This window comes from Mustelus asterias, chromosome 18 (genome assembly GCF_964213995.1).
Source record: "Mustelus asterias chromosome 18, sMusAst1.hap1.1, whole genome shotgun sequence".
NCBI classification, from domain to species: Eukaryota; Metazoa; Chordata; class Chondrichthyes; order Carcharhiniformes; family Triakidae; genus Mustelus; species Mustelus asterias.
In genome coordinates this window covers 89,507,482-89,525,379 of record NC_135818.1, presented here as the reverse complement: position 1 = coordinate 89,525,379, position 17,898 = coordinate 89,507,482, and the positions used below count along the sequence as shown (strand labels likewise).

The 17,898-nt window shown below is 43.9% G+C and overlaps 1 protein-coding gene across 2 annotated transcripts in view; it reads left to right on the top strand.

The window, feature by feature from the left end:
* tgfb3 (transforming growth factor, beta 3) overlaps positions 1-17,898 on the top strand; it is a 44,412-nt gene that overhangs the window by 6,168 nt on the left and 20,346 nt on the right. For both annotated transcript variants that reach the window (XM_078234557.1, XM_078234556.1), the window contains exons 2-3: positions 6,875-7,035; positions 16,362-16,491. In XM_078234557.1, coding sequence (XP_078090683.1) covers positions 6,875-7,035; positions 16,362-16,491 — 291 coding nt within the window. The remainder of the gene's footprint in view (positions 1-6,874; positions 7,036-16,361; positions 16,492-17,898) is intronic.

Below are 17,898 nucleotides of genomic sequence, written 5' to 3'. Positions count from 1 at the left end.
TAGAGAAATAGGAACAGAAGTGAGCCATTTTGTCTTTTGAAAACTTGGATCAAATCATCTCTTATCCTCCTACATTCTCAGTGGTGCCTCTACAGAGATTTGCAGCCACAGTCAGAGCCAAAGCCGGCTCTGCTATGCTCTCTGTCTGACTCCCAATTTCCCCCTGGGGTTTGTGTGTCCCAACAAATCCCACTGTATTTTCCTGCAACCTCCAGCAATCTACACAGAGATGTCCTGGCAGTTAGAATACACAGGCTTCTGAGCCTCAATTCTCCTCTCAGGCCATCCTTTCCGGTCTGAAGAGGGTCCCCAGTGTTTCCAGCTGTCCTTTCTCTCCCATGAGTTTCCTTTCTCTCTCCCACCTTCAATGCTTCTCAGTTGGTTGGGGATGAATAGAGAAGGCGTTCCTTTGGGATGAGGTTTTGTGGACAAGCTCATAATCATCGGCTCAGTTTGCAGCCTGCCTGCCCCTGTTATCCTCTGTTCCACGATGTGAGTTCTTATCAAGGATCTCCTCGAGGAGAATTATTTCATAAAGATTTTTCATAGTTGGCCTCAATTCTAAGTACCCATACTCATCAGTCAAAAGCAAACTGCTTAAGCTGTTCAAATTCCAGGTATGTCTGGTCAGGTCATTTCCTGAGGGTATGGAATTTCTGATGGTTTGCCGCTGTTGCTAAAATCGCCCTTTTTGCTGCCTTAGCAACAACAACAGAAAATGCTGGAAAATCTCAACAGGTCTGACAGTGTCTGTGGAGAGAGAACAGATAATAACATGCATTCTGATTTTGAAAAGGAATATCCTCATGATACAAGGAATAACTGAGGAGGTTGGACAGAGAAGAGTCAGTTCATTCCTTCTCACCTGGTCGTAACAGAACTGGGGGTTCATATTCAGATTGTTCCCGCAGACCAACTACACAATTGGGGTGGGGAAAGTAGATTATTCCTTCAAAAGCAATTTAAAAAACTGGAAATGGGATTCTTGGGTGAATATAGTAAAGTGCTGAAGTGTCGACATTCCATGTCAATGCTTTGATAGGACAGGATGAGGTAACCGTCCTTGGAGAAAATAAGAGATGTCGCTCGGCCCTTAGTGGTGGAGTTCCTCCAAAAGTCAGACAAACTGAAATTTTGAAAAGGATGGCGGAACATCCAGTGGTGGAAATTTAGGACACTGAAAAAAATAAACTAGAGATAGAGAAATTTCCAGTGGTGGAAATTTAGGACACTGAAAAAAATAAACTACAGATAGAGAAATTAAGATTGGAGCAGCAGAAATTGGAACTGGAATTTGAGGAAAGTGAAAGAGAGAAGCAGGAACGGAAGAGAGAATTCCACAAAAGGGAACGAGAAAAGGGAAAGGAATTTAAAAGATTTCAGAGGAGGGAGGATTCTGCTGTGCCCATTGAAAACGCAACCAGCCCAGACATAAGGGCTGAAGTATTCAAGTTTGCCCATTCAGTCCCTAAGTTTGATAAAGAGGTGGACACCTTCTTTATCTCTTGCCAAAGGTTAGTACCATGGTTACAGTGGCCAGCCCAATGCTGGTTAATACAGTAAGCTGACAGGAAAAGCTCTCAAGGCTTACTCCGTATTACTCTCTGAGGAAAGTGCAAGGAACCATGAGGCAGCAAAAAGCTCTGGCGAGAGGTCATCCAGACTCAAAATGGGCAAACTTGAATACTTCAGCCCTTATGTCTGGCTGGTCGCGTTTTCAATGGGCACAGCAGAATCCTCCCTCCTCTGAAATCTTTTAAATTCCTTTCCCTTTTCTCTTTCCCTTTTGTGGAATTCTCTCTTCCGTTCCTGCTTCTCTCTTTCACTTTCCTCAAATTCCAGTTCCAATTTCTGCTGCTCCAATCTTAATTTCTCTATCTCTAGTTTATGTTTTTTAGTGTCCTAAATTTCCACCACTGGATGTTCCGCCATCCTTTTCAAAATTTCAGTTTGTCTGACTTTTGGAGGAACTCCACCACAAAGGGCCGAGCGACATCTCTTATTTTCTCCAAGGACGGTTACCTCATCCTGTCCTATCAAAGCATTGACATGGAATGTCGACACTTCAGCACTTTACTATATTCACCCAAGAATCCAATTTCCAGTTTTTTAAATTGCTTTTGAAGGAATAATCTACTTTCCCCACCCCAATTGTGTAGTTGGTCTGCGGGAACAATCTGAATATGAACCCCCAGTTCTGTTACGACCAGGTGAGAAGGAATGAACTGACTCTTCTCTGTCCAACCTCCTCAGTTATTCCTTGTATCATGAGGATATTCTTTTTCAAAATCAGAATGCATTTTATTCGCTGTGAGCAATGAGGAGCCAATCAAACAAGGTTTTCTTGACTCAAAAAAGAGTAGGTTCATGACCCACTACACCTGAGAAAAATGATAAAAATATAACAGAGAGCATTCAGCCATCACGCACGCACACACGCACACACACACACACACACATCCATCAGAAATGAGGGGAGTTAGAGTCCAGTAAAAATAAGTAAAACAATGAATGGTGAAGTGTCCTTAGATTGTTCTTGAGGCTTAGAGAATTGGTTAACGAACAGAAAACAAAGAGTGGGGATAAATGGGTGTTTTTCTGGTTGGCGATCAGTGACTAGTGGTGTGCCTCAGGGATCAGTGTTGGGACCGCAATTATTTACGATTGACGTAGATGATTTGGAGTTGGGGACCAAGTGTAGTGGGTCAAAATTCGCAGATGACACTAAGATGGGTGGCAGAGCAAAGTGTGCAGAAGACGCTGAAAGTCTGCAAAGGGATATAGATAGTCTAAGTGAGTGGGCGAGGGTCTGGCAGATGGAGTACAATGTTGGTAAATGTGAGGTCATCCATTTTGGTAGGAATAACAGCAAAATGGACTATTATTTAAATGGTAAAAATTGCAGCATGCTGCTGTGCAGAGGGACCCGGGTGTCCTCTTGCATGACTCACAAAAAATTGGTTTGGAGGTGTAGCAGGTAATTAAGAAGGCAAATGGAATTTTGTCCTTCATTGCGAGAGGGATGGAGTTTAAAAACAGCGAGGTTATGTTGCAGCTGTATAAGGTGCAGGTGAGGCCACACCTGGAGTACTGTGTACAGTTTTGGTCTCCTTACTTGAGAAAGGATATACTAGCACTGGAGGGGGTGAAGAAGAGATTCACTAGGTTGACTCTGGAGTTGAGAGGGTTGGCTTATGAGGAGAGACTGAGCAGACTGGCACTGTACTCATTGGAATTCAGAAGAATGAGGGGAGATCTTATAGAAACATATAAAATTATGAAGGGAATAGATAAGATAAAAGCAGGGAGATTGTTTTCCCTGGCGGGTGAAACTAGAACTAAGAGGTATGGCCTCAAAATAAGGGGGAGCAGATTTAGGACTGAGTTGAAGAGGAGCTTCTTCACCCAAAGGGTTGTGAGTGTCTGGAATTCCCTGCCCAGTGAAGCAGTTGAGGCTATCTCGTTGAATGTTTTTAAGGCTAAGATAGACAGATTTTTGACCAGTAAAGGAATTAAGGGTTACGGTGAGCAGGCAGGTAAGTGGAACTGAGTCCATGAAAAGATCAGCCAAGATCTTATTGAATAGCGGAGCAGGCTTGAGGGGCCAAATGGCCTCCTCCTGCTCCTAGTTCTTAATTTCTTATTAAACACTGTGGCTGATTTAGGGTAGCTGGTTCCTTGGATGCAGTCAGAGATAGAAGATGTTGGAATTGTTATGAAATCTTAGTTCATTGGTAGATTTCTGTTGGCTTCTTGAACTAGGAAACAAACTTATTCCAAAAGGGGGAGAGAGCAACGTTCAGCTTGTTTTCCCTGCTGAAGACTTGTTTTGACGCAACCTGTATTATTTGCAATCTCTCCCTCGTGCCAGGGCAGCCTTACATTGAAATACTTCACCCATTATGTATTTCCAAGAGATTTTGGATGAGTCTTTCTGTGGCAGCCATTGCTTCAGTTTCCAGTACTTTACATTTTTGATGTCTGTTTCTTTGGCAATTATGAGCTTGGATGGGTGTCTGGATTATACGGAATGTCTCTCTCTACATACTCCCATCAGGGTCTTTTGTTTGTTTCTCACCTTCACTTTGGAATAGGCCTTGCATTTTTGCACTTAGTTAAAATGGCAACATTTATAATCAGTTGAAAGTTTAAAAGTCATGTTTCCAAAAATAAAGGGGTGTCCCTCAAGGTAGTATAAACCAGACAAACCCTCGATGAGATTCCAGTCAGCAACTCACTCCCGGGTATCTGTTATTCTATATATAAACCACCCCGAACCCCTCGATTAGATTCCAGTCTGTAACTCACTCCCGGATATCTGTTATTCTATATATAAACCACCCCGAACCCCTCGATTAGATTCCAGTCTGTAACTCACCCCCGGGTATAAAGCCTTTGGCTTTGATCTTTGGGTCCTCACTGTCCACGGGGATGGTGCCAGAGGACTGGAGAGTGGCGAATGTTGTTCCTCTGTTTAAGAAAGGGAATAGAAATGACCCTGGTAATTATAGACCGGTTAGTCTTACTTCGGTGGTTGGTAAGTTGATGGGAAAGGTCCTTAGGGATGGGATTTACGACCATTTAGAAAGATGCGGATTAATCCGGGATAGTCAGCACGGATTCGTGAAGGGCAAGTCGTGCCTCACAAATTTGATTGAATTTTTTGAGGAGGTAACTAAGTGTGTTGATGAAGGTAGGGCAGTTGATGTCATATACATGGATTTTAGTAAGGCGTTTGATAAGGTCCCCCATGGTCGGCTTATGATGAAAGTAAGGAGGTGTGGGATAGAGGGAAAGTTGGCAGATTGGATAGGTAACTGGCTATCTGATCGAAGACAGATGGTGGTGGTGGATGGAAAATTTCCGGACTGGAGGCAGGTTGCTAGCGGAGTGCCACAGGGATCAGTGCTTGGTCCTCTGCTCTTTGTGATTTTTATTAATGACTTAGAGGAGGGGGCTGAAGGGCGGATCAGTAAATTTGCTGATGACACCAAGATTGGTGGAGTAGTGGATGAGGTGGAGGGCTGTTGTAGGCTGCAAAGAGACATAGATAGGATGCAAAGTTGGGCTGAAAAATGGCAAATGGAGTTTAACCCTGATAAATGTGAGGTGATTCATTTTGGTAGGACTAATTTAAATGTGGATTACAGGGTCAAAGGTAGGGTTCTGAAGACTGTGGAGGAACAGAGAGATCTTGGGGTCCATATCCACAGATCTCTAAAGGTTGCCACTCAAGTGGATAGAGCTGTGAAGAAGGCCTATAGTGTGTTAGCTTTTATTAACAGGGGGTTGGAGTTTAAGAGCCGTGGGGTTATGCTGCAACTGTACAGGACCTTGGTGAGACCACATTTGGAGTATTGTGTGCAGTTCTGGTCACCTCACTATAAGAAGGATGTGGAAGCATTGGAGAGAGTGCAGAGGAGATTTATCAGGATGCTGCCTGGTTTGGAGGGTAGGTCTTATGAGGAAAGGTTGAGGGAGCTAGGGCTGTTCTCTCTGGAGTGGAGGAGGCTGAGGGGAGACTTAATAGAGGTTTATAAAATGATGAAGGGGATAGATAGAGTGAACGTTCAAAGACTATTTCCTCGGGTGGATGGAGCTATTACAAGGGGGCATAACTATAGGGTTCATGGTGGGAGATATAGGAAGGATATCAGAGGTAGGTTCTTTACGCAGAGAGTGGTTGGGGTGTGGAATGGACTGCCTGCAGTGATAGTGGAGTCAGACACTTTAGGAACATTTAAGCGGTTATTGGATAGGCACATGGAGCACACCAGGATGATAGGGAGTGGGATAGCTTGATCTTGGTTTCAGATAAAGCTCGGCACAACATCGTGGGACGAAGTGCCTGTTCTGTGCTGTACTGTTCTATGTTCTATGTTCTATAAACCACCCCGAACCCCTCGATTAGATTCCAGACTGTAACTCACTCCCTGGCATCTGTTATTCTATACATAAACCACCCCGAGCCCCTCGATTAGATTCCAGTGTGTATCTCACTCCTGGGTATCTGCTATTCTATATATAAACCGTCCTGAATCCCTCAATTAGATTCCAGTCTGTAACTCACTCCGGGGTATCTGTTATTCTATATATAAACCACCCTGTACCCCTCAATTAGATTCCAGTCTGTAACTCATTCCCAGGTATCTGCTATTCTTTATATAAACCACACAAACCCCTTGATTAGATTCCAGTCTGTAACTCACTCCCGAGTATCTGTTATTCTATATATAAACCACCCCGAACCCCTCGATTAGATTCCAGTCTGTAACTCACTCCCGGGTATCTGTTATTCTATATATAAACCACCCCGAACCCCTCGATTAGATTCCAGTCTGTAACTCACTCCCGGGTATCTGTTATTCTATATATAAACCACACAAACCCCTCGATTAGATTCCAGTCTATAACTCACTCCCGGGTAACTGTTATTCTGTATATAAACCACCCCAAACCCCTTGATTAGATTCCAGTCTGTAACTCACTCCCGGGTATCTGTTATTCTATATATAAACCACACAAACCCCTCGATTAGATTCCAGTCTATAACTCACTCCCGGGTAACTGTTATTCTGTATATAAACCACCCCAAACCCCTTGATTAGATCCCAGTCTGTAACTCACTCCCGGGTATCTGTTATTCTATATATAAACCATCCCGAACCCCTCGATTAGATTCCAGTCTGTAACTCACTCCCGGGTATCTGTTATTCTATATATAAACCACCCCGAACCCCTCGATTAGATTCCAGTCTGTAATTCTCAATATTCTTGTTGTTTTTACAATCTGGGATTGATCCCATTGGTGATGTTGCAATTTTCTGGCCTGGAAGCAATGATGTGAAGTGACAATGTAGATTTGTTTTTCCAGATGATGTTAGTTCTTGCCGTGGGATCACATCAAAGGTTTTCCGATTCAATGTATCATCTATGGAGAAGAATGTTTCCAACCTGTTCCGAGCAGAATTCCGGGCTCTCCGTGTTCCAAACACAAGCGCGAAACGGAACGAGCAGAGGATTGAAGTGTATCAGGTAGGGACACCGATGGTCGCCACTATTCCTTGGGACAGTGAACTTTATAAACTATGTTGAAGATATTCAACCCTGAGAACATCACAACTCAACCTGTTTCTCTCTGATTGGTGCTGCCATGATGTGGAGATGCCGGCGTTGGACTGGGGTAAACACAGTAAGAGTTTTAACAACACCAGGTTAAAGTCCAACAGGTTTATTTGGTAGCAAATAACATTAGCTTTCGGAACGCTGCTCCATCTGACGAAGGAGCAGCGCTCCGAAAGCTAATGGCATTTGTTACCAAATAAACTGGTGCTGCCAGGCAGAGGACATGTCCAGGAGCAAGAATCCTGGTTCATTATCTCTCACTCAGCCAAGACATTGGGTCATTGTAATAACCTAACTCTTAGCACCAGTGAAACAGAGCCATGAGTGTTTGTGACACAGCAGGTGGACATTCAGCCCATTGAGCCCATCCTAGAATGATCCCACAGCTTTACTTCTTTCCCATTGTCCTGACCTTTCTGCTACTTCAAGTATTTACCCAATTTTCTCTCCAATGCTGTCATGGTCTCTGCCTCAGCCACACACTGTGAAAAAGCAGTCACCTAATCCTTTGTGTATCGAGGTCAGTTCTGGATTCTAAACTGATCAGCTGTACTCAGTGCAGCCAGACACCAGGTCATCTTTGACATCACAAAGGTTGCTGGTTGTGTTGTGTTACTGGACTATTAAGTCAGAGAAGATTAGTTCAAATCCCATCATTGGCAGTTTTAGAAACTGTAGTCGGTATGAAAGTTTTGGAAATAATAATAAAAGTGCCCATGAAGCTATTGGATTGATGTCAAAACCCAACTCTTTTTTTTGTAAAGGTCTCTATGTGACTCCAGTCCCATCCACATAATTTCCCACTGAAGTGGCCTAGCAAACTATTCAGTTCATATCAAACCCCCTAAGAACAGCTCAAGAAGAAGTCCCACCATCAACTTCCCAGGGGAGGCGATAGCCTAGTGGTATTATCGCTAGACTGTTAATCCAGCAACTCAGAACAAAAAACAAAGAACAATACAGCACAGGAACAGGCCCTTCGGCCCTCCAAGCCCGTGCCGCTCCCTGGTCCAAACTAGACCATTCTTTTGTATCCCTCCATTCCCACTCCATTCATATGGCTATCTAGATAAGTCTTAAACGTTCCCAGTGTGTCCGCCTCCTCATGATCTGGAGACCCAGATTTGAACCCCCACCACGCAGAGGTGCAATTTGAATTCAATTTTAAAAATCTGGAATTAAGAATCTACAGATGAAACCATTGTCAATTATCGGAAAAACCCATCTGGTTCACCAATGTCCTTTAGGGAAGGAAATCTGTCGTCCTTACCTGGTCTGGCCTATATGTGACTCCAGAGCCACAGCAATGTGGTTGACTCTCAACTGCCCTCTGAATAAGGGCAACTAGGGATGGGCAATAAATGTTGACCAGCCAGCGATGCCCATGTCCCACGAATGAATAAAGAAAAATTAGGGATGGAGAATAAACAGGAGCTGAGAATGAATAATAAACACACGGTTAATTGTCCTGAACATGATATGGCTCACAACAGCTATATACCAGATTTATAAACACAATTGCCAGCTCTGATTTATATTTCCTTCCTCTACACTCTTGGACTAAATTTCATCTCCCAACTTTCTGTCCACTCACATATTTGAGGGAGAGGATGAACGTGTGAGCCAGTTCATAGAATCCCGACAGTACAGAAGGAGACCATTTGACCCATCGAGTCTGTACCAACCATAATCCCACCTAGGCCCTATTCCCACAACTGCACACATTTATCCTACTAATCCCCCTGACACTAGGGTCAATTTAGCTTGGCCAATCAACCTAACCCGCACATCTTTGGACTGTGGTAGGAAACAGGAGCATCCAGAGGAAACTCACGCAGACACGGGGAGAATGTGCAAACTCCTCACAGACAGTGACCCAAGGCCGGAATCGAACCTAGGAACCTGGCGCTGTAAGGCAGCAGTGCTAACCACTGTGCCACCCCATTAGTTTGACATCAGTAGTAGGGGACATGCTACAATCTATTATTGATGTAGTGACAGTGTACTTTGCAATGTGGTTTTGCAGAATCAACATGAATTTATGAAGGGAAGTCATGTTTGACTAATCTGTTATGAGTTTTTTGAGGAGGTAACTGGTCAGATAGATAAGGGATGTATGAATTTGGATTTTCAAAAGCATTTGATAAGGTGCAACAAAAAATAGGAATCATTGGGATTGGGAGTAATATATTAGCATGGGTAGAGGATTGGTTAATGGACAGAAAACAGAGAGTAGGAATAAATGGGAAATTTTAGCATTGACAGGCTGCAACTAGTGGGGTACAGCAAGTTGGAGCCTCAGCTATTTACAATCGATGTTAATAACTTTGTGAGGGGCCAGAGTGTAATAGATCCAGGTTTGCTGATGATACAAAGTTCCGTGAGAATGCAAGCTATGAGAAGAATACAGAGACACGGCAGAAGGGTATAGACAGGTTAGGTATAGACAGGTTAGGTATAGACAGGTTAGGTATAGACAGGTTAGGTATAGACAGGTTAGGTATAGACAGGTTAGAACATAGAACATAGAACATTACAGCGCAGAACAGGCCCTTCGGCCCACGATGTTGCACCGACCAGTTAAAAAAAAAAACTGTGACCCTCCAACCTAAACCAATTTCTTTTCGTCCATGAACCTATCTACGGATCTCTTAAACGCCCCCAAACTAGGCGCATTTACTACTGATGCTGGCAGGGCATTCCAATCCCTCACCACCCTCTGGGTAAAGAACCTACCCCTGACATCGGTTCTATAACTACCCCCCCTCAATTTAAAGCCATGCCCCCTCGTGCTGGATTTCTCCATCAGAGGAAAAAGGCTATCACTATCCACCCTATCTAAACCTCTAATCATCTTATATGTTTCAATAAGATCCCCTCTTAGCCGCCGCCTTTCCAGCGAAAACAATCCCAAATCCCTCAGCCTCTCCTCATAGGATCTCCCCTCCATACCAGGCAACATCCTGGTAAACCTCCTCTGCACCCTCTCCAAAGCCTCCACATCCTTCCTGTAATGTGGGGACCAGAACTGCACACAGTACTCCAAGTGCGGCCGCACCAGAGTTGTGTACAGTTGCAACATAACGCTACGACTCCTAAATTCAATCCCCCTACCAATAAACGCCAAGACACCATATGCCTTCTTAACAACCTTATCTACTTGATTCCCAACTTTCAGGGATCTATGCACACATACACCTAGATCCCTCTGCTCCTCCACACTATTCAAAGTCCTCCCGTTAGCCCTATACTCAACACATCTGTTATTCCTACCAAAGTGAATTACCTCACACTTCTCCGCATTAAACTCCATCCGCCACCTCTCGGCCCAACTTTGCAACCTGTCTAAGTCTTCCTGCAAACTACGACACCCTTCCTCACTGTCTACCACACCACCGACTTTGGTGTCATCAGCAAAGGTTAGGTATAGACAGGTTAGGTATAGACAGGTTAGGTATAGACAGGTTAGGTATAGACAGGTTAGCTGAGTGAACACACGTCAAATGGAATATAATGTGGAAAAATGCAGTTACCCATTGTGGTCAGAAAAATAGAAGAGTAAAATATTCTTTAAAGTTGAAAGACTGGGAAATGTTGGTATTCAGAAGGACTTACACAAGAGGTAGTAGCAGCAGTCGGCCATTCAGCCCTCGAGCCTGCTCTGCCATTCAATAAGATCGGGGCTGATGTGATTGTGGTCTCAGCTCCACTTTCCCGTCTGCTCCCCATAACTCTTGAGTTGGGTAATATTGTACATGAATCATAGAAAGTCACCAAACAGGTAGAGCAAGTGATTAGGAAATCAAGTGGTACGTTAGTCTTTATTACAAATGGATTGCAGTGTCAGAACAAAGAAGTCTTACTGCAATTATACAAGGCCTTGGTGAAGCCAGACCTGGAATAGAGTGTGCAGCTTTGGTCTCCTCACTAAGGAGGGATATACTTGCACCAAGTCAGCGGGATTCTGACTTAGAGGCGTTCACTAAGACACACATTAGACTGGTTCCTGGGATGAGGTGATTGTCCTATGAGGAGAGATTGAGTAGATTTGGCCAATGTTCCCCAGAGTTCAGAAGAATGAGAGGTGAGTCATGAAGTAACCTGGCTGGGGCTGCCATCCAGTTAAGGATAGCAACCCTTGCTGACAGCTGTCTCAGCTGTACCACAACTAGCAGTAGCCATGACTGAGGCTGCAGATCCAGGGAAAGGGTGTCTCAATGGCCAGGTGCCCTCAAAGACAGGTAGGTTGGCTTAGGCAGGCACGCCCTGACAATTGGAGAGAGGGTAGGAGGGAGGAAGTCATGGTGCACTAGAGGCACTGTTGGCATGGGGAGCCATTCTCACCAGAGTTCCGTTCTGTGGGTCATGGAGCACCCAGAAAGGAGGGCTTCCCACCTGGACCTGCTGAGAGGCCACCAGGATTTACCCAGCTGTCTCCCTACATGGCATTGGGCCCCTTCCCACTTGGGTAAACTGCCTGTGGGGAATGGCCCATAATTGGCCACTTAAGAGGCTCAGTGCCTCACTGCCAGGTGGGTGGCTGAGCCACCAAGTTTTCCACAGCTTGGCATGGTGGCGGGAAAACCAATGGCTCCTTTCCTGATTCTTCTCCTGTCCATATTGCCAGCCCTCTCACCTCCCTCTCTGCACGCAAAGCACTGGGAAAATTCAGCCCGTCAAATTCTGAAGGAGCTCAGCAGGGTTGATGCTGGGAGGATGTTTCCTCTGGCTGGGGAGTTTTAAACTTGGGGTCACAATCTCAGAACAAGTAAAGAGGGCACTTAGTAAAGTTCATACCTCTGCCACCCTGTGTTAACCCAATGTTGTTTCAATTTTGCAGCTCTTGAGGCTTTTTCTTGCCTCGTTAATGCTGCAAATACAAGTAAAAATAAATATTTTCATTAAGGACTTCCATCTCACTGAGGAGGCTTCAGACCAAACCATATCCAACAAGCTGCTCTGAAAACTCTGCTCACATTTTGACAGCTGAGACAAATTTCACCACAGCAGTTAAGACAATCTGTAATATTCTGAAACAATCCACAATGTTCTAAATAAATTAGCAACATTCTAAATAAAACAACCCATGACATAATGTAGGTATATAAAGTCCTAAACAGTCTGGACAAGCTGGATGTGGAAATGATGCTTCCTCTTGTGGGTGAGACTAAAACTAGGGGGCACTGTTTTAAAATTAGAGGTCACCCTTGTAAGACAGAGGTGAGGAGAAATGTTTCTCTTGGAGGGTTGTGTGACTTTGGAACTCTCTGCCTCAGAAGGCAGTGGAAGCGGGGTCACTGAATATTTTTAAGAAGGAAGTAGATAGATTCTTGTTAAGCAAGGGATTAAAAGGTTATCAAGGGTGGATGGGAACATGGAATTCAAAATGCAAACATATCAGCCATGACCTTATTGAATGGCAGAGCAGGTTCGAGGGGCCGAATGGCCTGTTTCTGCTTCTGTTTTGTATGTTTCTATTACAAATAGTCAATCTGCCTTATCTTTGATGATAAAGATCCATTTATCACACTACACAATACACATGACACTATAGTTAAGAAATCCCACCAACGCCTCTACTTTGTCAGAAGACTAAGGAAATTTGGCGTGTCAGCTACGACTCTCACCAACTTTTACAGATGCACCACAGAAAGCATTATTTTCAGTTGTATCACAGCTTGGTATGGCTCCTGCTCTGCCCAAGACTGCAAGGAACTACAAAAGGTCGTGAATGTAGCCCAATCCATCACGCAAACCAGCCTCCCATCCATTGACTCTGTCTACACTTCCTGCTGCCTTGGCAAAGCAGCCAGCATAATTAAGGCCCCCACGCACCCCGGACATTCTCTCTTCCACTTTCTTCCTTCGGGAAAAAGATACAAAAGACTGAGGTCACGTACCAACCGACTCAAGAACAGCTTCTTCCCTGCTGTCATCAGTCTTTTGAATAGACTTACCTTGCATTAAGTTGATCTTTCTCTACGCTCTAGCTATGACTGTAACACTACATTCTGCACTCTCTCCTTTCCTTCTCTATGAACTGTATGCTTTGTCTGTATAGTGCGCAAGAAACAATACTTTTCACTGTATGTTAATACACGTGACAATAATAAATCAAATCAAAATTCCAGGAACTGGATCTTCATGTTTACCAGAAATGAACAGGTTCTTCTTCGGCCCGTACACTGTCCGTGTCCAAGTTTCATTGAACTCTGTCCATTAGTTTTTGAGATATCTTGTTTACAGACTAACAAATTGGGTGAAAATATTAACTCTACCCAACTTCAGTGGTGGGGTTAAGAAGTGCTCAACCATTTAGATAAAGAGAAAATATATGAGGAGGAAGGTTATGCTGGAACTGTATAGAAACTGTTAGACTGCAGCTTGAGTACTGCACGCAGTTCTGGTCACTGCATTACATGAAGAATGCGATCGCTCCAGAGGGGGTACAAAGGAGATTTATGAGGATGTTGCCAGGAATGAAAAATTCTAGCTATGAGGAAAGATTGGATAGGCTGGGATTCTTTGGAACAGAGGAGACTGAAGAGGGATTTAGAGTCATAGAAGTTTACAGTATGGAAACAGGCCCTTCGGCCCAACTTGTCTATGCCGCCCTTTTTTTTTAACCATCATGCTAGTCCCAATTGCCTATGCTTGGCCCAAATCCATCTTACCCATGTAACTGTCTAAATGCTTTTTAAAACACAAAATTGTACCCGCCTCTACTACTACCTCTGGCAGCTTGTTCCAGACACTCAGCACCCTCTGTTTGAAAAAATTGTCCATCTGGACCCTTTTGTATCTCTCCCCAATCACCATAAACCTATCCCCTCTAGTTTTAGACTCTACCTTTGGAAAAAGATGTTAACTATCTAGCTGATCTGCACTTTATAAGATCACCCCTCAGCCTCCTACGCTCAGGGGAAAAAAGTCCCAGTCTATCCACCCTCTCCTTATAACTCAAATCATCAAGTCCTGGTAGCATCTTAGTGAATCTTTTCTGCATTCTTTCTAATTTAATAATATCCTTTCTATAATAGGGTGACCAGAACTGTACACAGTATTCCAAGTGTGACCTTACCAATGTCTTGTACAACTTCAACAAGATGTCCCAACTCCTGTATTCAATGTTCTGACCAATGAAACCAAGCATCACCATCTGTCCATCTGTGACCCACTTTCAAGGTGATATGAACCTGTACCCCTAGGTCTCTTTGTTCTGTAACTCTCCCAACACAATACCATTAACTGAGTAAGTCCTGCCCCGATTCGTCCTATTAAAATGCATCATCTCGCATTTATCTAAATTAGCCTCCATCTGCTATTCGTCAGCCCACTGGCCCAATTGATCAAGATCCCGTTGCAATCCTAGATAACCTTCTTCATCTAATTCAGGTGTATAAAATTATGAAGGGCCTAAATGGAGTGAATGGTGGTAGTGTATTACAGTTCGCTCAGGGAGTCTGGGTTAATGTGGCAACATGCTTTACACGCACGTTGTGGCCTGAAGCTATGGACAGTGATGGTAGAGGCTCCAATGTTCTTTCCATCACATTGGCGTGTGTTGGAAGAATTTGCAGATTGATACACAACCTGTTTGGTTGCATTGTGAAGTGTAGTTTCTGGGGCAGGGACACTACTCTGAGGAACTGAGGCATGGAATAGAATGGATGGAAGGACCAATTTTCCTCAGCAGAGATATCAATAACCAGGGGCTTAGATATAAAGTAACTGGTAAAAGGATTAATGCATTAAGGATTAAAGATATCATACCATTTATTATCGAGTCCATTGCCTTGTTTGTCCTCCCAAACCCATCACTTCACACTTATTCACATTAAATTCTGTGGCCACTTTTCCACCTATCAGGCTAACCAATCAACATCTTCCTGCAGTCTGGAGCTTTCTTCCTCATTATCAATCACAACACCACTTTTTATATTGTCTGCAAACTTCTTCATCATGGTCCCCAACTTTAAATCTAAATCATTGATATACATCATGAACAGCAAATGACCCAGTACTGAGCCCTGTCAAACCCAACTGGGAACAACTTCCAGCAACGGAAACTCCCGGTGACCATTTCCTTTTCCTTCCTGTCACTAAGACAATTTTGGATGCAACTTGTCACTTTCTCTTGGATCCTGTAGTTTTTGGATCAGTCTGCCATGTGGGACTTTACCAAAAGCCTTGTTAAAATCCATGCAGACCCCATCAAATGCTTCATCCAGATTGAGGTTCCTTGTCACCTCCGAAAGGTTTGATCAAGCTAGCCAGGCTGGCCTTTCCTTAACAAATGCAAGTTGACTTTCCTGGATTAATCTTGCTTTTCTAAATGATGGTTTTTACTATCTGTTCAAAATTTTATCCAACAGTTTTCCTTTTTTTTATTAATGTTACAAGTTGGCTTACATTAACACTGCAATGAAGTTACTGTGAAAATCCCCTAGTCGCCACACTCCGGCGCCTGTTCAGGTACACTGAGGGTTGTACAGATAATCCTCAACTATACTCCCAATGATCAAGTTCATTATATACAGAGAATGAACTTTAAGTGTATGAGGCTGAGACCTCTTTAACCCACTGGCACCAACTAATGTCCAATGATTCACTCATAATGTTTATCAATGCAGCTCACATCTCCTCCCAAGTCTCTCTCCCACCATACTGATGGGCCTTGTCTATTTTAGATTCATCTAAAATTCAAAGGAATTAACTCTGTTTACGTGTTTGTCTTTGGGGTGAAAATGTTGCTGCTTTCATTCCATTGGAGGGAATAATTCTTGGTGAAGAGGAGATATTCAGCAGGATTGCAATTTCTGATCACTATGTAATGGATCCTTGCAGATATTGAATTTATGATGCTCAGGCAAGGACAGTCGTGGACCCAGTTTCTGACCAGGCCAGGCAGAGATGTGAGGCATGTGCAGCCAAACGGCCAGAGCCTCAGGAGGGGAGCTCAGGAATCTGCGAGCGGGAACTAGAAACTGGGGAAGGGCTCAGAAAATTGTGGGAGAGCTCAACAAACTAATGGAGGAGGAGAAGGAGTCTGGTTGTCAGGGCAGAAAACTGGAGAAGTGATATGGAAATGAAACTGCTGGGAGGGGTTGGATTGGGAAGTGGGCCAGAGAATTTCAGGGAGCAGACAAAAAACAGCGCAGGAAGGCGTCAAGGAACTGGGGCGGGGCCATACTGACAGAAGAACTCTCAATCAGTGTTCACTGTTCCTGTTTCAGATACTAAAGCCCGATGATCACATTGCCAAACAGCGGTACATTGCGGGGAAAGTGGTCCTCACTAAGGGCATCAGCGAGTGGGTCTCGTTTGATGTCACCGAGAGTGTGAAGGAATGGCTAATTAACCGAGGTGAGTGTTACGTCAACATTCTGACACATCATGCAAAAATCATTGTCTCAGAGACCCAGAAGAACCTTTATCATTCTCATTTCTTAACAATTGGTGTTGGATTGCGTTGGGTCTGTGTGGGATTGCGTTGGGTCTGTGTGGGGTTGCGTTGGGTCTGTGTTGGATTGCGTTGGGTCTGTGTTGGATTGCGTTGGGTCTGTGTTGGATTGCATTGGGTATGCGTTGGAGTCATAGAGGTTTACAGCATGGAAACAGGCCCTTCTGCCAACTTGTCCATGCCGCCCTTTTTTTACCATTATGCTAGTCTCAATTGCCCTCATTTGGCCCATATCCCTCTATATCCATCTTACCCATGTAACTGACTAAATGCTTTTTAGAAGACAAATTTGTACCCGCCACTACTAATACCTCTGGCAGCTTGTTCCAGACACTCACCATCCTCTGTATGAAACAACTGATCCTCTGGACCCTTTTGTATCTCTCCCCTCTCACCTTAAACCTATGCCCTCTAGTTTTAGATTCCCCTATCTTTGGGAAAAGATATTGACTATCTAGCTGATCGATGCCCCTCATTATTTTATAGACCTCTATAAGATCACCCCTCAGCCTCCTAAGCTCCAGAGAAAAAAGTCCCAGTCTATCCAGTCTCTCCTTATAACTCAAACTATCAAGTCCCGGTAGCATCCTAGTAAATCTTTTCTGCACTCTTTCTAGTTTAATAATATCCTTCCAAAATAGGGTGACCAGAACTGTACACAGTATTCCAAGTGTGGCCTTACCAATGTCTTGTACAACTTCAACAAGACGTCCCAACTCCTGTATTCAATGTTCTGACCAATGAAACCAAGCATGCCAAATGCCTTATTCACCATCGTGTCCACCTGTGACTCCACTTTCCAGGAGCTATGAACCTTTACCCCGAGATCTCTTTGTTCTATAACTCTCCCCAACACCCTACCACTAACTGAGTAAATTCTGCCCTGGTTCGATCTACCAAAATGTATCACCTCACATTTATCTAAATTAAACTCCATCTGCCATTCGTCAGCCCACTGGCCCAATTGATCAAGATCCCGTTGCAATCCTAGATAACCTTCTTCACTGTCCACTATGCCACCAATCTTGGTGTCATCTGCAAACTTACTAACCATACCTCTTAAATTTTCATTCAAATCATGAATATAAATGACAAATAACAGTGGACCCAGCACTGATCCCTGAGGCACACTGCTGGTCACAGGCCTCCAGTTTGAAAAACAACCTTCGACAACCACCCTCTGTCTTCTGTCATCAAGCCAGTTTTGTATCCAATTGGCTACCTCCCCCTGGATCCCGTGAGATTTAACCTTATGCAACAACCTACCATGCAGTACCTTGTCAAAGGCCTTGCTAAAGTCCATGTACAGA